The sequence below is a fragment of the Diadema setosum genome, chromosome 1, assembly GCF_964275005.1.
Source record: "Diadema setosum chromosome 1, eeDiaSeto1, whole genome shotgun sequence".
NCBI lineage: Eukaryota > Metazoa > Echinodermata > Echinoidea > Diadematoida > Diadematidae > Diadema > Diadema setosum.
This window is the reverse complement of record NC_092685.1, coordinates 38,105,895-38,128,151: the sequence shown is the minus strand read 5'-3', so window position 1 is coordinate 38,128,151 and position 22,257 is coordinate 38,105,895. Positions and strand designations below refer to the sequence as shown.

At 40.9% G+C, this 22,257-nt stretch overlaps 2 protein-coding genes across 4 annotated transcripts in view; one reads left to right on the top strand and one right to left on the bottom strand.

The window, feature by feature from the left end:
• LOC140235934 (DNA mismatch repair protein Mlh3-like) overlaps positions 1 to 10,336 on the bottom strand; it is an 82,372-nt gene extending 72,036 nt beyond the window's left edge. For all 3 annotated transcript variants that reach the window (XM_072315929.1, XM_072315935.1, XM_072315941.1), the window contains exons 1-5: positions 10,217 to 10,336; positions 3,069 to 6,401; positions 2,626 to 2,817; positions 1,565 to 1,749; positions 523 to 664 (exon numbers count right to left, since the gene is read on the bottom strand). In XM_072315929.1, coding sequence (XP_072172030.1) covers positions 523 to 664; positions 1,565 to 1,749; positions 2,626 to 2,817; positions 3,069 to 6,399 — 3,850 coding nt within the window. In that variant the 5' untranslated portion in view covers positions 6,400 to 6,401; positions 10,217 to 10,336. The remainder of the gene's footprint in view (positions 1 to 522; positions 665 to 1,564; positions 1,750 to 2,625; positions 2,818 to 3,068; positions 6,402 to 10,216) is intronic.
• Positions 10,337 to 13,394: 3,058 nt separating this feature from the next.
• Positions 13,395 to 18,938, top strand: LOC140230279 (uncharacterized). The gene is made up of 3 exons (XM_072310454.1): positions 13,395 to 13,549; positions 15,189 to 16,911; positions 17,747 to 18,938. The coding sequence occupies exons 2-3, from the start codon at positions 15,223 to 15,225 to the stop codon at positions 17,993 to 17,995; spliced, it is 1,938 nt and encodes a 645-aa protein (XP_072166555.1). The 5' UTR covers positions 13,395 to 13,549; positions 15,189 to 15,222; the 3' UTR covers positions 17,996 to 18,938.
• Positions 18,939 to 22,257: the final 3,319 nt, after the last annotated feature.

Sequence of the window (22,257 nt, the reverse complement as noted above, 5' to 3'; positions counted from 1 at the left end):
AATCTCGCCGTGATTTTTTTTTTTTTTTTATTAATAATTACGGGAGGAAAGGGGGATTCCCAACTCCTTGAGAACTCCTACACAAACACACATGAATTACATATTACTTCCAACATTAACATACACCTCTATTTTGGGGTCTGTTACTGAGTGTAACAATGAAAAGGTTGCAGTATACACATTACATGTACTACATGTGGTACTACAATGGGCTACATCAGTACATGTGTATGTATATGTACATGTATAAAGCATTGAGTCTCCCGTATCCGGCCAAATCCCTTATCCGGATGAGCCCCGGTCCCGACTTGTCCGGATACGAGAGGTTCAACTGTACTGGCTTAAACTTGAGATGTGGGTGATTTCAAAAACTGGGTAGCTTCATTTGCAATGAAAAGTATTTCTCCATCCCTTTCAGCGGAACATTGTTCACCCTTTTGCACATACAGCCAGAAATCGCAAATTACATTTTCAAGAAGACACCAAAGGTTATGAGACAGACTTCCTCTTTGATACCAGTACCTGCTGTAAGCATTTCCAGTCTGATGCGTTCATGGGCAGCATGCTGGTCAACCAGCACTAGGAGATGAGGCCGAGCCCCGGGCTGCTGGGAGTCACTGCTCACTAGGCACGCTATGAACTTGGCATCCACCTGGCCAACAACCTGGATGCATGGGTGGCATGAAAAGCAAACATCACCTCACTGTTGTCATGGATACTGTTTCTCACACTTTCAGAGCATCTGTGATCATGGAGGTGGCCATCAACCGAAGTGGGTTCTTCAAGATATTGGTTCAGAGTATCCCATTTCAGGCCAGGGTCTGATTATTTTGCCACAGGCAGCTATTGTTGATGATGACATTACCCCGGTATCCTGTTGTGAGATGTGCTCCTGTCTTTGAAAAGACTTCAGGGTGCATTAAGGACAGAATACATAGGAGAAGTATCTCTATTTCTTAGATACTCCAAAAATAGAATGTGTGTGTGTGTGTGTGTGTGTGTGTGTGTGTGTGTGTGTGTATGTGTGTGTGTGTGTGTGTGTGTGTGTGTGTGTGCACACGTACGAGTGTGGGTATTCTGAATCAGTGTCATGCACTTACGATAAAAAAAAAAAATCTCTACAAACTAATCAGTTCTGAATCATGCTGTCTTCCTGCTGCCTTCTGAAATGAAAGATGATGCCTTTCTGATTCCAGCAACACATTGTTGTAATGAATATGATATTGTAATGTGATTAATCTAGGCACTTGCAATCACCTTCAATCTTTAAGCCACTCACTGTAAATTAAGTTTGATTAGTGAGAGACATGTAAAAATAATTTCAGAGCACATGAAGCCCTTGAACTTTTCAATGTTCCTGAACATTGGTTTCTATCTGTGGCAATCATCATACCATGGGAGTGTACTGTAACTGTGATATGTCTGTGAATACTTTTCTTGTTTGCTCAAAGCCTTTCCTTAATATTTTAAAGCTTTTACCTATTTCTAAGAGACATAACTTCTATTCCAAACCCTCAGTATGTTCTGCATTGAGATTCTACCACCAAAGAGCCAAGAAACTAACCTCTATATTTTCAAACACTGACTTATGAAACTGGCAGGGGTTCAGGGAAGTCATGAGGCTGGTGTAGAACTTGGCATCGATACCACTGGTCCTCACACCAACTTCTGGTAGAATCTGGAGTGGCTGACTGTCATCCCCTTGGACACTAGAGGGCGCATTCCAAGTTTCACTGGTGGCAGTTGTGCCTGCACTTGCAAAGATGATACGATGAGCTACACAGAGCTGTGTATCAGTTCCTTTTGACATCATAAAACCATGATGGATATGAGTATTTGCTTAAAGGCAAAAGATAGTTCTGGTACACTTGCAAAATTGTCAAATTTCATTCCAAAATGCGCATGTATGCCTATGAAATGTGTGGAATAAGGCTGTAATAACATGATATTCGTTGGGTAACGACAAAAATGTGAAATATTAGCCAAAAAGGTTCGCATCTCAGAACTTACCCGATCAAGGTCAGGCTAACTCGGACTCGGGAACAACTCAGCCTCGCTTTGACGGCGGGGCCGAGTTGTCCCTCTGGATTGTACAGTGTTGTGCTATGGGAGCGCGTCACGTTCTGGCTGGTCGCAGTTATGGGCCGAGATGATACAACGCGCGCATCAAAGAACCTCTTTTTCACACATACAAAATGAACGTGCCCATATGTATAGAATACAGTGATCACAAACTGCGTGTAAATTGTCTGAAATAGGGCCGAGTTGTTGCCGAGACCAAGTTAACCTGGATCCTTCTGGAATTAAAGTCGGTATACTGACTTTCACTTTTGATCTCAAAATACTCCAAAACAAATCATCTTCCCGGCAAATCGCGTCAGCAGGTAAGTTTCTTGGTAGATTCTTTCGATATATTGCAAGCAAATATGGAATGGTGCAAGACGGGTTCTCAAACCCTTACCAGAACTATGTTTTTACTTTAATTGCTGAACTTGAAAACTATATATATATTATTCACTGATGGTAAACTGTTCTTAAACTTCATTGATTAATTATTATTTGCATGAAAATATCTCAAACAAAATCACTAAGACAAACTGTCAACAGAACTCTCTCTCAGCCTACCCCATTTGACTTTTGCTAAGTCCTCATCATCCTCTTGGTGGCTGTCCATAACGGCATCCAACGTTGCCATGGATACGGGTGACAGCGGGCGACAGGTGGAGTCCAACGATGTTGTCATCTCCCTGTTGTCTTTCAGTGTGGAAACGAATGGCAGGGCGCTGTGGGGCAGATGTGGGTGAGCAAGCGTATCTCCTGCGGGACAAGGGGTCAAAAAGAGGGTCATTTTTTTCCTTTCTTTCACCCGTTGAGGGCAGGATGATTTTGCTACAGCATACATTTCCCATAGACACCTGCCCGAGTATACTCGCGACTCGTCTTCAATGGGTTAACTCATGTGAAGAAATTACGAGTTTTGTCAGAGACTTACATTTGATAGTGCAACATTGTTTGTTGGTTATGATTCACTAAAAATTTAAACAGAGCCTGTTTCTCACAGTACTTACTTTTTGTTACCATTGTGAAGAGAGACTTTGATGCAACACCCTCATCTCTTCCAGCGGGTTGGCTCTCCTGACTAGGATCCTCCAGGGAGCAGTTACCGGTGATGCGGTTGATGAAAACCTTCCTACCAAGCGATGCCTCATAGATGGCATACCACTCATCATCTCTGTCAGCAACAAGGCCCTCAGACAGCCTCTGAGAAGATGTTGCATTTCTGTTGTCAGTGACATCTCGCTGTACTTTAGAGACATCATCTGATTCTATTAAAATCTTTGGAGGATCTTGCACATTTGTGGAAGGTGACCTCATCACACTGGAATACTGTTGGGTAGGTTCTTCCTCTTTACTTTCCATACTGACATACGATGCATTTCCTGGAAAAGGTTCAGGAACTTCATCACATCCCTTCTCCACTACCATCCCAAAGTTTGAAGGCATGGGCAAGCTTGATTTCGAACTTTCTAAACTGCTCGTCTCAGCCATTACTGGTAAACTTTGCTCTGATAAGGACTGTCCAACCTTTCTGTTTTCTTTTCTTTGGGGTGAATCTGACAAGTGATTGGCGCTAGACCCTTCAGGACTCGGATCCCCCATGAGACCAGGATGTCTGCCTTCACATCTCATGCCTTCTCTGTCACTTGTATTCTCTGCATGAACGAGCTTTGATTGCAATACATCATTCCCTCCAGCCTTGTCATTGGCCATCTTCTTTGTGGCATCCACGGTTGCTATTATTTCTGGGCGAAAGACATGATCCACAGACTCTACAGATGAACAGACCTTATAATGGCTTTTCGGTTCAAAGGTCGGAACCACTGTTGGGGAATTCTCAGAAACGGATCCCAGCTTCGGTCGCTTTGTGTTGACTGGGCAAAGCAAATCTTCGGATACTCTTTGCGAAGTACTTGCTGCATTCACAGATACTCCAGAGCGGTAACACTTTTTAGCAGCATCTCCCAATTTTGATGAATCACTTGAGTGATGTGTGCTTGAAATGATGCTGGTCAGTGCCCTTTCTTGAGATGGACAAGTCTCATGTCTGGAATCAACATAGACATTGCTGTCACTATTATTCTTGTCTACAGTTTTGCTACAATTGTCAAAAGGATGAGGTGGTGACTGGTCACAAGGTACACATGATTCAGCTGCCTGATTAATCCACTTAGTAAGCGGGTTTGTCTGACTCCTCCTCTGCTGGCACTTGACGTTCAGACTTGCCAGTCGACTTCTAAATCCAGGGCTCCCATGGGATCTTAAAGAAATAGTCTTGTGATGCTTGCCACTTGAAACATGATGATGGCGTAATAAGCTCTGTTTAGTTTCACTGGCATTTGCAGGGTGGTTTTCCCTCAGAGATCTCTTGAAGGCATTCAAAGTACATTTTGCCTTGACAGATATCTGGTGTCTTTGAAGAGCACTACTCACCAGTGATGCTGTGCCACTGCTATGGATACAATCGGTCCTTGACTCATCATTCCACGACTTCACTTTATTTCTTGTATTTATGTCCGGTGAGTCAGATGAATATTGCACTTCAGAACCCTGCTTAGAACTTGGTTCATTAAATGACATTCTGCTCTTTAATTCACAATGACTTGCAGCCTCAATACTCTGAGCCTGCTGTGTCAATTTTGTTATCTCTTGATCAACATTGCTGGATGAGGTTTCCATTGTCATGGTACTTGGCAAGCATTCATCTAAATCGGCAGACTTTCTCAGATCAAGCTGCGACTCCAGAAAGTCTCCATTTGTCCCTTCACATAATGACGTGTCGGCAGAGACCGTGGAAGAGTTTGATGTAGCACAGAGGTCAGTCCTAGGAGATATAAGAAGTGCTGACTCAGTAGATGTAGTGTCCACAAATTGGGAAGTAGTTGGTGCTGTGATTAATGGATCTGATGACATGTTAAGAACTTCTTCCGGAGCATCCATTTCAGGGGAGTGTACAGCAGCTTGTGTCACCGACGTAGCTGGAGAATCATCAGGTTCGCCAACACCAAAAGAAGCACTTAATTCAGTCTCACAGTTAACGTCCTGCTCGGCATGCACCTGTCTTCTCACACATGTAGACTGCACTGTATTCTTACAGTCACTAGTACTAATTGCATTGCACAGATATTCTTTGGCAGAGTGTCCTACATTCAGATCAGAAGTGCAGGTATTTTCTCCATTATCTCTCTGGGATTCAGTTGATAAAGGTTCAGTGCACAGCTTAAGGCACATGTTCTCTTGCTCTAGGAATGATGTGACAAAGCCATGCACACAGGCCAACACTCCATCCCAGTCGCTGAACTCAATAAGCGTCTTGGTCGGATCCATGGTGATGTCGTACAGACTGTGAGAACAAGTAATATTTACCACAAAGATGCCATAGTTACCAGAACCTCCAATCGGGCTTGGATGGCATGAGGCTGAGATGTCATCCCCACCACCATCCCGTTCCATCTCAGAATTTTTGCCCTTGCCTTTTGTGACGAGTGAGCGATTCAACAGTTCATTCAGGAGCTTGTGGAGCTTTGTTTTCAAAACCAACCTCCCATTAACATACACAAACTGCAAAGATTTGTTGCGGTGGCTTTTCACCCCAATGTATCCAGATGAACTGAAGTGATCGTTTCGGTAATTCACTTCGCGCAAACAATCAGCCAGTTCCCTACCAAACAGATGGCCAAATGTGTTGACTACTGACGAAGAGCTGTGGGTTTGTATTGACTTAATGCCACAGCTGTCATCCCGCAAGGTGAGAGATATGCTTGGATGTATCAGTGCAATGGCCTGCAGTCTCTTGCAGATTCGTTCATAGACTAATGGAGAATTGAGCACTTTCCTCCTGACAGGCATGTTATAAAACATGTTGTGAGCCGTAACTGTTGTTCCAGCACTTGGCCTGGCTTTTGCGTCCTCTGAAATACCAACCTCTTTTCCATGATGATATATCTTAGTGTAGGTAACATCACAGCCCCTCGCACGAGAACTAATTTCTAACACCGATGCAACATCCCTGATACTTGCGATAGCTTCTCCTCTATATCCATAAAAGGAAATACTCTCAAGACCTTCAATATCATGGAGCTTGCTGGTAGCATATCTCTCTCCAAGCAGGGACAAATCCTCACGTGCTACACCTCTGCCATTGTCCACAACTTGAAGCTTGTAACTGGGGATGTCAACACGGACTGCAATGCACACGGCTCCAGCATCAATGCTATTAACGACCAGTTCTTCCACACACTGGACCAATGACGGTGTTGCGATACCAGACCGCAGCCTGCTGCGCACATCATGACACAGAAGATGAATGGACTGTGGCCGACATTCAGAAGTCATTTTCATCTCTGGACATGAAAAACAGACAAACAAAAAGAAGTCTTCATTAAGGGACATGTCCGAACATGTGTAGTTCTGATATGGGACACTGAATCTCTAATGTGCACGTATTTACACATCCAATGCTGCAGTTAGAAAATACTGAAAACTTGATTTTACTTTTCTTTTCCTCAGCACATTTTCAGGCATTTGAAAAGACATTGGTACAAGCGTTTCACATAGAGTAAATGGCAAGCTTCAGGAGTGATGGGAAGATGATGAACCATAGAGTGAGTAAGACTAAGAAAAAGTAAAAGAAAAAGGTATGAAAATTCTGAAAGACTTCCATAGGGCCCCCACTACAACTCTACACTATTACCCTGTCCTTGCTAGCTTTACGGACATGCACAGATTCATCCAAGCACCCATGGTGTTATGAGGAGGTAGTGCAGCGTGCATCTGTGCATAAGCTAACAAGGGAAGGGTAAATTTACAGTGGTTCAAAAAAAAAAAAAAGTAGTGGGGTGGGGGACACATTAAGAAAATTCAGTAATCTACATGTAATGTTCACCAAATTTCTGAGCATTAGTGACAGGACACACCCATGCAAGCAACATACACTTTTCACCTGTAAGAACATGATTTTGACACATCAGGCATTTAGAAACTGGAATGACAATAAGAAATATTTAGCTACGCTAACTTTTCATGTACACTTCCTCGACAGTTCTACAAAATGTAGTGGTCTTGGCATAGAAAGAATTCTGTAATATCCAGTCCAAACTATTTTTGTCATTATCCATTTAGATTTTTTTTTTTGTCTACACTCATACCATCAAATAAACTAGAAATGATATATGGTACTACAATAGATTTACATTGGTACTAACTTTTAGAAATAGTGTATTTAGACCCAGGTTTCCTCAATCCCCTTTCTACTAAAGGGGAATTGCTATGTACCACTCTCAGTTTCACATTAATTGTGTAGACCAAGGACCTATCCAGTAGTTTAGGCCTATAATTAACTAACATTTAAGTCTATAATCTTAGGTAAATTTACTCTACTCTAGATGAGAACCTTGGAATTGGAATCAACATTGCCACATTGGAATATCTTATAACAATTCTATCCATGGACAGCTAGCTGGAGCGCCTAACATAATTAATTAGTAAATTACGTACAATTCCAATTGTTTCACCACGGTAGAGCCTAGTTACCTGCCTACTACTAGCTAGTCAGGGCCGGTGGAGCGTTTTCAAAAGTGTGGGGGCCCACTTCCAGGTTTCATGAGCTAACAAGCAAAAAAAAACTAGAAATGTCGCTTTGGCGACTGGTATGCCTCCGCCATAATGCATGATTTTCCCAATAGGTCTAGATAGTACATATGGACAATGTGTGATTACATTTTCACAAAATTGGCAAAATATTGAAATGACAAGTTTGTCACAAATGTGTTGATTGTTCACCTTCCTTGACCTAGGTTTAATTGGATGAATAGGAGAGCATGTATCTAGGGATTTAAGGACTTTTTGACTTTGACCCATTCATCCATTTAGGCATTGAGTAATTTTCAAGGTACAGGTGTGGAGAAAAAGTGCAATTTCTGAATTGAATAGTAAATTGTTACCATTTTCATCTGGCCCTTGACCCTAAAATTCATAAGATAATCACTTTCAGGTAGAACATGCATAATATGTACTAAGTTTCAAGATAACTTGAGCCACTTCGAGATATGGAGGAAAAAGTTAGTTCAGCACTTTCACTTGATCTTTGACCTTTTGACCTTTGAGGCAAAAAAAGAAGAAAAAAAAAACTTTCCAGAGAATTTCTATTAGGTTACACATGCATACACCAAGTGTAAAAAAAATAATAACCCTGCTGGCATTGCATAAATATGAGGGAAATAGTAAAATTTTGAAGTGTTGCACTTGACCTTTGACCCCTGACCTTTGACCCCATGAACCCTACATTCTCTAGATAATCACTTCCAGTCAGTACATGTATATACTATGTTCCATGAAGATACCTTGAACAATTTTCCAAGGCACGGAGAAAAAAAAGACGTTTTGATATTTTTCCTTGACCTTTTGACCTTTGACCTTTGACCTCATGACCCAAACTTTCACCAGAGAATCTTAATTGGGTAATACATGTATACACTAAGTTTCAAGAAAATATCTTCAGGCATTCAATAGATAAGGCGAAAATGGTGAAATTTCATGTATTTGACCCTGACCTTTTGACCTTTGACCTTTGACCTCATGACGCAAACTTTCACCAGAGAATCTTAATTGGGTAATACATGTATACACTAAGTTTCAAGAAAATATCTTCAGGCATTCAATAGATATGGTGGAAAAAGTGAAATTGTATGTATTTGACCTTGACCTTTTGACCTTTGACCTTGAGCATGTGCACCCAAAAGTTGATAGGCACAACTTCACCCCCTAATACACATACATGCCAAGTTTCATTAGGATACCTCAACAGGTTTTGATAGTTACCTTGTCCACAAAATTCATTACGGACGGACGGAAGGACGGACGGACGGACGGACGGACAACCCGAAAACATAATGCCTCCGGCACCACTTCGTGGCGGAGGCATAAAAAAGTCCTCAGCTTATCTCTCCCCGTCCACTTCCGGGTTTCTTCAGCTAACAAGCAAAAAAAAAAGGGCCTCAGCTCATTCTCTCCCCTTCCATTTTCGGGTGTTTTCACCCGACAAGCAAAAAAAAAAAGGTCTTCAGAGAAAAAACATCACCTTACCGCCGCCATACTTCAAGATCTCTATCTATTTTTATCTAGTGCCACTTACGTTCATGTACTACTGGGCTAAAAAAAGTGTGGGGGCCCAAAGTGATGACACCTTACAGGCTTATGTACAGTATTCCTTTGTATGGTGCACAAAAAGTGTGGGGGCCCAAGCCCCCACGGCCCCCACGGCTCCGCCGGCCATGCTAGTTACTACTAAACTTTTAGTCCTGATTTTGAGACAAGGCACCACTGAGTGAGATACAAAATACAATTGATTGTAATTTTGTATGCGTAAATGCTACGAACGAAACTAGAGAGTCTAAAGGGCTTTTTACACTTACAAATTTTTGCTTAGTCACGTACCAGCAACGGTAGGGCTAAGGGGGGGCCTTAGCCCCACCGTTGGTACCGGACTTTCCTTCTTAGCCCTTTTTCTGTTTACACTTGTTTTTGCAAAAGTGGGCTAGCCCCACCGCTAATTCCATACTATCTGGCCCTGCAAAATAGCAGGGTTAGCACCGCAATTGCGGTGCCAAGCAAGTGAGTGTAAACAGAACGAAAAAATAATCCGGGGCTAAGCGACGGAGACGAAGTTTGACCCCCACTGACCAATCAGAAACGAGGTAATCAAGTGCTGCGGGTGCGTGCGTGTACTTGTAGTTGTACAGTGCACAGCATAATCATGACTATTCATGTGGTTTGGAAAGTACGGGGATAAAAAATATGAGTGTAAAAAGGTCAGTTTTCTCCTTTTTAATAGCCCAGGACAAGACAAGAGCTTAGTACGGGATTTATTGGCGAGTGTAAAAAGCTGAAAAAATTGGTACGGGACTAACGATAGTCCTGGGTCAGAGAAAGTAGGCCTACGGGGTTAAGAAACACAGGTGTAAAAAGGGCTTAATAGTACAGCCCAGGGCAGTCGCTGTAAAAACGCGAAGCGACTGGGTATGGGCTGCATACAGTTACAACGAACGTAGTTTTTAGTACGAGGGACTAAGCAGAAGATAAAAGTTCTGCCCCTGTCGTCCTGCATCAGAGAAGGGGAGCTAACGTTTACAGCTGATAACTTACTTAGTATCATACTTACCCCCATCAACCTGCACTAGAAATACACGGAACTAGTAAGTTATACAGAATGTCCATTTTTCCTGTACAGCAGTGTTGCAGATTTGAGTGGCATGACGCTGATGAGGAGTGCCTACGTACAGTACAGACTACTGAGCATACTGGCTCCCCCCCCCCCCCCCCCGCCTCCATCCTGTTGAATCGCATGCTATATTTTATGACTATGAGAGCTACTCCTAGTACTGTAGTATACCGCTAGCATGAGGATAGAGAAGTTTGCGTTGAGTGCTGCTGCCAGTTGTTGTTGTTGTTGTTCGATTGGGGAAAGAATTTCAAAAGTAGGCCCTACTGTACTAAGAAAAAAAAAAATAAAGTTTATATTCAAACGATAATCGTTCACAGTTAACTTGTAGGCGTAACAAAAATAGGCTCAATTTTGCACCTTGAACCAGTGTCACACTGGGAGCACCTTTCTTGGGTGCAACTTTAGACCTTTGACAGACCAGAATGGTATACAAAGTTGCACCTATAGGCCTAAAGGTGCTCCCAGTGTGAAACGGGTATGGAGTTGCAAAGTTGTGCCTATTCTCTTAGAGTGTAGGGTCTATCACGTCATATCAAATAGAGCGCGAGGATATAGTAACTTATGCTGTTGTTGCTGTTGTTTTTTTTCTTAATTGTTCATTCATACCACGTCCCAAGCCTAATTTTGTTTTGTTGTTGTTGTTTGTTTGTTTTGTTTGATTATTTTGTTAGTCTGTTTGAATTCTTTCTCTTTTTTTCACTTTCAGAACATGTAAACACAGCGATATACAGGCTATACTCTTAAATGTGAACTGCTATCCTCACCAAGTAAAATGAAATAATGGAAACCAACAAAACGCAAGAGCAATCCATTTTGTTAGTATATTACAAAACACACTGCACTCTAATATTTTCTTCTCTCTATCCCAGTTAGGGTGTCCTTTAGTAGCACAATAATGATTTCATTTGAAATAATCTTACCGTGCATCATTATGACGCCAGTGGTATTCCTACGATAAGAGAAGCATTTCAATAACCAGTTCTTTTTATTGTCTCCTCCATCATTATGTCGTCGTTTGTATTCCATATCTTTACATCTTTTTCTGATTAAGTTAAGAGTATAATATAAAGTGAGCGTTAGAACTAAATATGCGTCATCACCAAACTCGAGAGGCAAGCAGTCGTCCCATCAGTATCAGTCTACTATTTTCTTTCACTTTTATTCTTGGGCACGGTCCATTACTTACATTTTATTTCATATGGTATGAGTAATATAAGATATACTATAAGTAGCTCTTCCCGAACTTTATTAATATTAGGCCTATCATCACTGTTCTCTCAGAGGACCCTGTCATTATTTCTACAGTTCGTTATTCCAGAATAAAATAAGATTTGTTATTTTGTAGGTTCCTTGATTTAAAAAAAATACCTTGATTTAAAAAAAAGCGAACTAGGCCTAAGGTTTATAATTCCAAATGTGAATTATTCCAAAAGTTTATTCCGAATGTGAAAAGTTTCGTTATGCAGGTATTTAGAATGTTCGTGAATCCTAAAAATGAAAGAAAAAGGTTTGTTATTCCGGAGAGTCGTTTGAATCCGTAAATGAAACAAAGGTTCTTTATTCCGTTATTCCATTAATCAGAAAAAGAAAAAAAAAGGTTTGTATAGATTTTAGAAGGTTAGTTTGTACACATCTCCTTTTCAGTCTCGGATTAATGAACCGTCGGAAATGAACATCAGGTTATTATGCACTCAAACAACCCATGAGTCGGCTGGTATATTATGACTATACTATACGCCTGATGGGTAAAAGGGGACATTGGTGAGCAAAATACTGTAGATCCGCTACCTTGTCCATAAGAGTGAAAAATAAAAGAATAAACAAATAAACAAAAACGCACTGAGCACAACTAAATGAAAATAATCTGTTTATATGCACATTCATAATCTTATATACCTTGAATATCCAGTTGCATATTATGTAGAACCTATAAAATAATTACCACATTTTGTTATACTTTAGGCCTATAGGCGCCTATGTTTTCCATCGAGAATACGAAAATGAAATTGAAATGAAAATTGAAATTGAAATAGGCTTTTAACAGTCTAAATCTCGAGATACACGATGCTCCCTGATGCAAAGATGCTGGAGAAAGTATTTTCTTCTCAGTGTTTTTATTGAAGCACATATCAACACGTCATTTCACTGTAGGACCTATATGTTCCGTTTACTTAAAGGTTTGTTTTATCCCTCAAATGGCAAGACAGAATGATATGAGATTTATGCGATATGCAGTGTGCTGCCCTGCTGGCTAAACTTTCAGGAGGTTCAGAAGGTTATGCCTCCAAAATTTGTAAGTTCACACAACTCAGTGGCGCTTGATACTGGAAATGAGAGGAAAGTGAGCTAAAAAAACAAACAAACAAACAAATGAAATGCCCTTCAAAGAAGGAATCTGGGAAACAGCAAATTTAAGAAGAAGAACATTAATGGCGAAAGAGTGTAAAACTCGAAAGTGTTACACCTTCTCCTGAGCTAAAGGTGCAGCCGCGTAGGGGTTATTAGTCTCATATTGTATAACGACTTTAATGAATAAGAGCTGAATTTGATCTTGGGATCATGCAAGGGTAATAGGCTTACGAAAAAAAAAACCAAAAAACATTAAAACTACAATACAATAATAGCACACGGTAATCATAGCACACGGTCCGCACCACAGAATCTCAGGCATCCTTTAATCACAAGTGTCTTTCCTTGCAGTCTTATACCCCACTTTTCCTCATGTACACATCATTTTTGCACGGAGCAGGGAAATAGGAGACTCTCAAAGTGTTTGCTCACATCTCCCCGCTTGAGATATCGGATGGAGGGTGATTGATCGTCCACCACAAAGTCCCGGGCACAACGTACGTACCACATACACGTACAGTGTGTGCGACAAGTCGTTTACTGTCTCTATGGCAACACGGTAAGACCCGACCGCACAGCTAGGAGTGTGAATACTGCGTTCTTGCAATGCACGTACTGTATGCAACAGGCGTTGCGTTGGTGGACAAAATGGTACGCGCGTGCACCATTCTATCCATACCCAACGTACTGTACCCTGCATGCTGTAACGTTACGTTTCTCAATCCTCGGCCGGCGCCTCACCCGCGCGCACGCGGATGATAAACAACGATGGTTGGGTGAATGATGGACACGAAAATGTTTATCGATTTCTTGATCATTCCTTCCTTGCAACGCTGCATTCTAACCTAAATTCTGTCAACGAGTGAGATTGTCAGTTCAAGCATGGATGAGAAGATGCAGCGGTAGCAGACAGTTTACACAGTATGTAATTGAAACTCGTTTTCGATGTATCAATCTTGTGCGATGTGGTTTATTCCTAGACAGAAAGATCCGTCTGTAATGTCCGGAGGACTCTTTTATATTTTGCCATTAACGCTGTCCTCCGTAGACAATACGGATGTATTGTCTACGGAGGGGTAGCCAGACGCAGTCTCCGCGGAACATTCCCCGACGGACAGATACAAACCGATCTTTCGGTCAAGTTTATTCCTTGCTGTAGAGACTGGGTTTATTTTGTTGTTGATGGGGCTTATCTTTATGGGTAGGGTTGGACCTACTACTAATCGACCGCCTAATGTTTATTTGCTTGATAAGAATATTTAACACTGAAATTCACCTAAAAAACTTGACCTACGTGATTGAGAAAATCCAGCTCTATCAAATGCCGTTGTTCCCTTTTCGATTCGAAGTTTCAGTGCAAAAATATCGCCGACGAACTTGCGTGGCCTCGTTTCAGCTCCCCGCGGTAAATCGCGTTTTTAGGATCGACCGCTGATTTTGCATTGACAATGCACGCAAACCGAGTTGTATTGAACACCGTGTTGTACGAAGCTTTTTAGAAGCCTTTTAGAAACTTCCATAGACATTACATTGTGCTGTCATTACGATTCGGTGAAAATATTCATTCGAAATTTTGTCCTTGATTAAAACCATTAATGAACAGTGAAGTATCGCGTTTTCCCACACCATCCTAATCTACATTCAAAGCCAATCCATTTTTATGTGCTTTGCGCGCAGAGAAGTGCGTACTAAGTGTTCAGTGCGCGAATTACACGCGGTCGGTTTCAATAAGGGTGGTCGATATGTAGTAGGGCTACTATACGGTACATTCTTCGAAATGGTTGGGTGCCAGGGTGGCGTAAGGGTCTAATAATAATGATGAACAAGTGCATGGTCGTTTGAATGGAACAGGTGCATACCAGTAGCAGTACAGTAGCGGCACAATGAAACTGGTCTTATACCACCAGCCCCTGCAAGTTTGATATTCCTCGAAGTGCAGTGCAGTTGACTTACAATACACGCAGGCAAACTTGCATGATTGCCATGTCAACAAACAACATTTTTTGTCGGTTTCTTTTCTTGTTCTAACCTTGTTCCATTGTTGGGCCTGACTTTATTCCGTATTGATGGTGTCATCTAACACGTTAATATTCTTATTAATCTTAGAATTTAGGGTCTAGAAGCCCTACTCTGAATCTTATTCTCAAACTTGTTGAACAGGCTAAATGAGAAATTACTAGAAAATCTAGGTTTATTGACCTAGCTAGATAATATTATTACAAGAGATTCTACACCTACATCTGTATTGTACAAGACTCCAGGCTACATAGCAGAAAAGGGGGTGAACTGAGGGGATGAACAAAATTGGGTGTAGACCTACATCATACAAAGGACCCAGCATGCAGAGACTAACTTGTTACAGGTAACGTTAGCAGATTTCATGCACTGAAATGAATTACTTTTGAAAGTTTTTGTTTGCTTTTGTATTGTTCTGTTTTACGGGGAGCAGGTAAAGAGTCATGATGCAACATTTCCTGTCAGCTGAAAGTTTCCTGAAAAATCAGCTCTAAATTTCAGCATCATTTTGATTTAAGATCATCCCTATTTTCTACTGTTGCAGATTCGTTTAAAAGGACACGGCCACATATTGTAAGATGGCAGGTTCCAGTTCTGCTGTCACCATGTCCAGATATCAAGACAATGTGCGCAGGACAGCGCCTGCAGCTTCCTCGAGGATTCCGGTCTCTCAAAGGCGCGACGAGGCCCGCCACGTCAGTGCCCCTCACCGCTCCAGACTGCTCATGATGCAGGAATCTTTTCAGAAGAAGCTGATGAAGGAGAAAGAGGAAAAAATGTTGGCCATTTACCAGCGTCAGAATGAACAGGGTCTTCAGAAGGTGCAGCGGTATAACAGCCAAGAGGGCAACGGCCAAGGCATCGTCAGAGACTTCTTCCGTGAGAGAAGGGAGATGGAGCAGTCACAGGGCTCCTCAAATGTTATTTCCAGGGACACGCACTTCCAGCAGAAACTGAAAGCGAAGAGGAAGGCTAGCAGTCTAGCCAGCGATGTTGAGTCGATCAACAGCCAAAACAAAGAAGTTGCAAACAAACACCCACATGATGAACAAAGGAGACTTGAGAAGAACAAAGAGCAAGAGATGCAAAATTATTTGACAAAGCAGCAGCGCTATCAGCAACAACCAACTGGAAAGGCAGCCAAGGGAGTGGTACGGTCAAATCCACTGGCCCCAATTAAGCGTGAATCCAGTAAGAATAAAACGCAGAATGCTCCTTCCAGTTATGATCACTTTGAGACATCAGAAAATTTGCCCAATGATAGTGATGATGACGATGGAGATTACAGCATGAAACCGCTATCTAAGCCGCAAAAAGTTTCTCGTCATCTTTCGAAGCAGGAGACAGATTTCAGTGACAGTTCTGACGGCCCATATAGAGGAGGTCACCCGCAGGGTAGTCACAATCGTCAGCCACTGCAGCAAAAGCCAATGAATTCAAGAAAGGTTGCCCCTCCTATTGCCCGAGGGAAATCCAATCAGAGGAAATCTCCAAAGGAAAAGCTGTCTGACTTCCAGAAGTGGCAACAGGAGCAAAATCTTGAGCGGCAGGAACGCTTGAAGAAATACGAGGAGAACGCCAAACCTAAGACTGATTATACGGTGGATTATGACAGGGAGCTTGAGCAGGAGATGAACTCCGCCAAGGAGAGGAGGAAAAAAGAGTACGAGGACATGATGGCCAAAGAACGCGAGTTAGAGAACTTGATTGCCAGACACAAGAAAGACTTGGAAAAGATGGAGGAAGACAAGAGCAGTGATGAAGAGGATTCATACACCCCTCGAAAACCTCTGCCGAAGGCTGCTCCAAAGAAGGTGTCTAGAGTGTCCTCAAAGATTGCGGAAGAAGATCCCTACGAAGATGCCAGCTACTCGCCTTTCAACAACGATGACTACGAGAGTAGGGCTGGGGAGTTTAAATCCAGGCAGCGGCAAGCACTGCAGACAAAGCCCAAGGCCAAACCCAAACCCAAAGTGAAGGAGCCGGAGGACTTTGCCCCCTATAAGCCCCCCTCACCTGTCCACCATGACACCAGTTTCTATGACCAAGCTGGCGGGGAGGACGAAGAAATGGTTGACATTGATCTGGAGGAATGCCCTGTTTGTGGGCGGAGATTCGCAACAGACAGACTTGCCAAGCATGCTTTGGTGTGCAAAAAGGCATCCAAGAAGAAGCGCAAAGTATTTGACATGACAAAGCAGCGGACCGAAGGTACTGAAGTTGCACAGTATGTCAAACATGGCCAGCATCTCAAGAATGAACCAAAGGTATGTGAGGCATCCTATATTTAGCCACTTCTTGCAGTGTAAAAGGATTTAATATGTAGAGTTTCTGAGCGAGTGCTATTTTAGTAATGCATCACATTCATTTACTTGGTTTTCTCACCACACTGTACCGTACTTAAAATACTTCTTGCACCACTTCGTATCAGCATTTAATCAACCCTACACATTATTTCAAAAGACGTCTAATACAAGATGTTTTGAAATTCAAAGTGATATACCAAAGTGTAGATTTGTATCAGAGATTGATATTTTTCTTTGTAGGCATTTATGTGCCTAATGAAAGTTTTTTTTTTTTCCTTTTGCCAAGAATTGAATGAAAAAAAAATCTTGATTGACAGTAATCAGTCCTGTATCACCTTGCTTCCATGAATTTGGGGGTATTTCTTTGTAATTTCACAATTCATTTGTTTGAACGTGAAATGAACGTACATGTACCCATGCTTACTAGGTGACTTTGGTCTGTCTTCATTTCAATGCATGGAGAGAATTTTGTATATTAAAGCTTATGTACTGTGTATAAATCTTTATTCAACAGTATAAGTCTTTTTTTTTTCTCGTTTCTCAACTGTCAATTTTCCACTGAAAACTAACTGCAAGTGAAAATTAGAAAGTTCTAGACTTGGTCAAACCTATCAAAATAGCCTGCTTTGCAAATTTGTAGTTTAATCTTTGTCATGTCTTTTCATACAAGGCTCCATTGTTAACATAGAACTACAGCTAAATTTTGTTTGCAGCCAAGTTCCACATGTTGCTGTGAGGATACCATATAACAGTGGCCTCATAGTCTGTTTGTCATGATTTTCCTTCATTCCGGCAGGCCAAGCCCTCAAATTGGAAACGCAAGCATGAGGATTTTATACGTTCCATCCGAGACGCGCGGCAGACTCAGGCTTACGTGGCGCGAGGGGGAAATCTGGCAGACCTGCCGCCCCCGCCCCCTTCAGAGAACCCCGATTACAAGCAGTGCCCATACTGTGAGCGACGATTCAACCCGGACACTGCTGCCAGGCATATTCCAAAATGCAAGGATATCAAGAGCAGACCGAAACCTCCGCGCCGAAAGTGAGCCCAACAGTGTCTGCCATGAGTGCAGCTGCAGTGAGACATACCGTTCCTCAGGAAACTTTGTTTGTAGTACCATAGCATGAACGTTTTATTTAGCTGTTTAGTGTGAATACAGATCTTTGCAACTTCTAAAAGGCATACAAACACAAAGGGGAGTGTGTCCCCATTCTAAATCACAGATTCATTTTAAATTCTTGTTCACACATGTGAGTCCTTTTTCTGAGGTTCATCTACATTCTGTTGGCCAAATGAAATAAACAGAATCACAAAACCAGTGCTACCTCCTGTATAACTATTCTGTATGAAATTCAGAAATGAATAATTGCTGCTAGAAGTGCTCTATGTGTTGACTGCAGGTGAATACAAGTTCATCTGAACATGGTGATCATCTGTAGATCATCATCCAGCCAGGCTACAAATGGGATTAACAGTTGAAGAATGATTGCATAACATTAGGTTCCATTGAGTTGCTTTATATGAGTCTACACTGTGGGACAGTTTCACACTAAGCATCTTACAGATTATGTATCAGGTGTGAAATTCCTACTACAGTAGTAGGTTCTGTTTTAGGAAGGTTCTGCAGCATTTTAATCCCTCTGTCAGGAACATTAGTTTACATTCATACATTTCTTCCCTACCAGTCAACATCTTTGTAATGATTACAAATGTCACTAGCTTTCATGCCGCATTCCAAAGTATCAGAGTTGGTTTTCTCAGTCCCCAGGTGACGAACACATCTGTGGACATCATTCCTTTGTGGTTAAACATGTCATAAGTCAACCAGTCGAACAGAGAAAACATGCTGAAGAGTATGATGCTGAAATGTTGCTCTCTATCATTTTACACATACATTTGTAGCTGTTTGTTTGTTTGCATAAATCTTTGTATCAGCATCAGGAAGATGCTTGTAAAGATTCAAGGCAGTGAATTTTTTTTTTTTTAGTAATTAGAAGCAACTGAGTAATTGTTCTTTTTTTTGTTGTACATTTTGTGTGATGTACATTGTAGTGCATACTTCACTTTAAAAAATGCAAGTGTTGAGGCTGAATATTGTATTTTCAAACAAGAGGGTCAGGGGATGTGCTGTAAAGGGTACTCTATATACGGGCGGATCCAGGAATTCCATAATTGGGGAGGGGCAGTTTATATTTCTGGTGCCACTTCCAGGTTTAATCAGCTGACAAGGAAAACAAAAAAAGGTCATCGTGCGATTTCATGCATAATTTTATTTTCAAGAACACAACACAAAGTTAAAGGGGGGCGTGTGCCCGATGTTCTTTTTTTTCTATTTATTTCTTTTATTAAAAAAAAAAAATTAAAGGGGGGCACGCGCCTGATGAATCATATGCGCATACATGTGTGGCATTGCATGTTAACTTGTATGTCATGTGCAGATCTAACAATGTACACAGATATTGCATAGCGTGCACAATGGTTTAGTACCTAGAGAAAATAAAATACTTATAAAAAGTGTATGACATAAGCTAGTTGATATGATGTCAAAAGATAGATAAATCTACTTAACCATTAGTTTCATCATGGAGCTACAGTGATGTTGTACTGTAGCTCCATGGTTTCATGCAGACTCTGTAAAAACTGATATGTTACATCAGTAGTTATAGTAATAGAATTATTGCAGTTATAATTACTGGTCATGATAATTCTAATTGCCAAAATATCACCCATTCATCGCTAGTTGATTTCTTGCTATTGCTACGGTTGCACAGCTACTGTGTGTACCACAGCAAATCCTCCATATAGTTGTAAGCAGCCCCTGATGTGTGTATGAAGATTCTAGTTCATGCTAGTGCCAATTCATTTGTCATCCAGAACTAGTGCTGTATTAATCTATTTACCATGTGCCTTACAATGCGTGTCTGGTGGTCCATTGTGAAGATCACCTTCATGCAAAAGAGTTAACCCATCTGCATTCAGAGCCACCTGTTTAACGTCCCACCGAGCGTCTTGTAAGAAAAGGAGTGGATCTCTTTGTTCAGTTAAGGTTTGCATTGATTTGCAGCCCTCTCATTATCTCATCGGCCATTGTGCCCCCTTGAAGAATGGGTCATGACCCTGAGGAAGGCAGGACCTGTTGAGCACACACATTGATCCCATCAGTCACTGAAGAGGTGTGATGACCTCAAATGACAGTCATAACCACTTGGATGATACTCATTACCTGACTGTTGGGCTTTTCCATGAAGCTGAATTATCCTTGATCAATGAGGTAGCCTGCTTTCTAGTGTTTTTGCTGTTGCCATGCGATATCTTTGTATAATGTACCATCGATCGTTCAACTCCCAATGGCATCGAGCGTCGTTGCAAGCGACATCGTGGCAGATGGTTTGCGTGGAAAGAGTGAATCCATGCAGGATGTTTCCACGGTGATATTTCAAGCATATCTTTGTGAGAGCGATTCACCACAAAATCCACCTGCTCTTAAGTCCTTGACAGTATGAAAAGTTATTTTTTTTAAAAAGTTATTTTGGTACTATCAGCTTTGAAAGTGTCACATGTTAAAAAACGTGGATATTCAAGAGTTTCTCAGTTATTATTCTTCTGTCTTCATCTAACCTGTAATGTAAAGGCATCATAGTATATGCACAGAGCACTTTGTTTACCAACACACCTGTTGTAGCATGTGAATCTTAAAGAGTTTCTTTGAGTGCAGACTTGCAAGATTGTTGAGCAATAGAAGACAAGCCAATCAAAAGTAGGTTCTACATTAGTGCTGTATTATGTATCATCCTTGTCCAGTAGGCCCTTAGTGTGGCAGTGTGCAAAATATCTTGAGTAATATCTATTTTGATAGTGACAACAGATTTGTACCATTACAAAATGTACGCATACAGAACAAAGATTGTATCCTTAGCCACAGAGCAGACAGCCATGATATACTCAGTAACCTGCTTCTTATCGATAATGATACATTGGTGGTATCAACTTTATCACAGAGAAATGATCTTGTGTATTTAAATCTTTATCGGTTTTGTATTGTTTACATGTATAAGGGAGTACATGTATGGGGTTGGCAAAGAAAATACAGTGGAGATTGGGAAATTTGAATGCATTCTATGAAAGCAAAGGTCTTGCTGCCACTGTAAATGTATGCTATCAACATACATGTACAAGTATCATAGTCTTTGAATGAAGTTTAAATTCCGTGCATGTTTTGTACATTAGCAGTCATACATACATGTATGTAAGTGGTTTTTGTCTATGGACTCTTCCTGCTTTTTAGATTTGTATTACCAGTAGACATCAATAAAACAAATTCAAGAACTGAAAGAACTAAACTTCAGTTTAGTAAGTTATTTCAAATGCAGCAGTTTGACAAAGGCTGCATGTTGGTTTAGAAAATGTTTTGTGCTCTTTTTTTTTTCTTTTCTTTTTTTTACAGGTGTACAAAAACAAGCAAAATAATGTACTACGCAAGTGGTGTAATAGTCTCAGAAGTGAGAACACTATCTGTACAGGTGCAAATGAGATGCCATACATTGTAGTATTTGATTTATTAAAAAATGTATAACTTTTCACATCAGTCATTCAATTTTCCTGGAATGCTTGCTGTTTTGATTCTGTAATTTCACTGAAATTCCATTCTGATGTTTATACATGATTGCAGCTAATTCTGTTGTGTAAACTGTACATGTAAATAAACGAAAACTGAACTGCACATTTTCTTTTCACTAGTTTCTTAAGCATTCTTCAAGAAATGTGTAAAACAATTTCTCTTGCAGATACCTTTGTAGGTAAACCAAACTGGCCGAGACTGTACTGTATGTACATGTAGCTGTTTAGTTCTCAACTGTATGTGAAAAACCATGTTTGACAGAGGAGCAGGATAGAAATATACATGTAAATCATTTTAAATGCAGTTTCTATGGTAGCACATATTGTAATGTTTTGTAGCAGGCAGATTTATGAACCAGCGCTGCTAGAGCAAACATGTAATTACATATTTTTATACACATATTTTGTCAACATGATGTGACTTCGTGATATATAAATAATTTTTTTATGGTAGACAATTAACATGTTTCACATAGTATATCTATTCATTATGTCTTATCAATGTAACTTATACAGTGAACCACTGTGATGCAGTTTTGTGCCATATTGTATTGCTGTGAGGTTTTGCCAAGTTCATACAGTGTAGAAAGTCACTTTTATCAGTGTACATGTACTGTATATATGAAGTCGCTCTTAGATGCAGTGAGGTTTGTTTGTTTTAGTGTGAAACCACCCTGTCATTGTATCAAG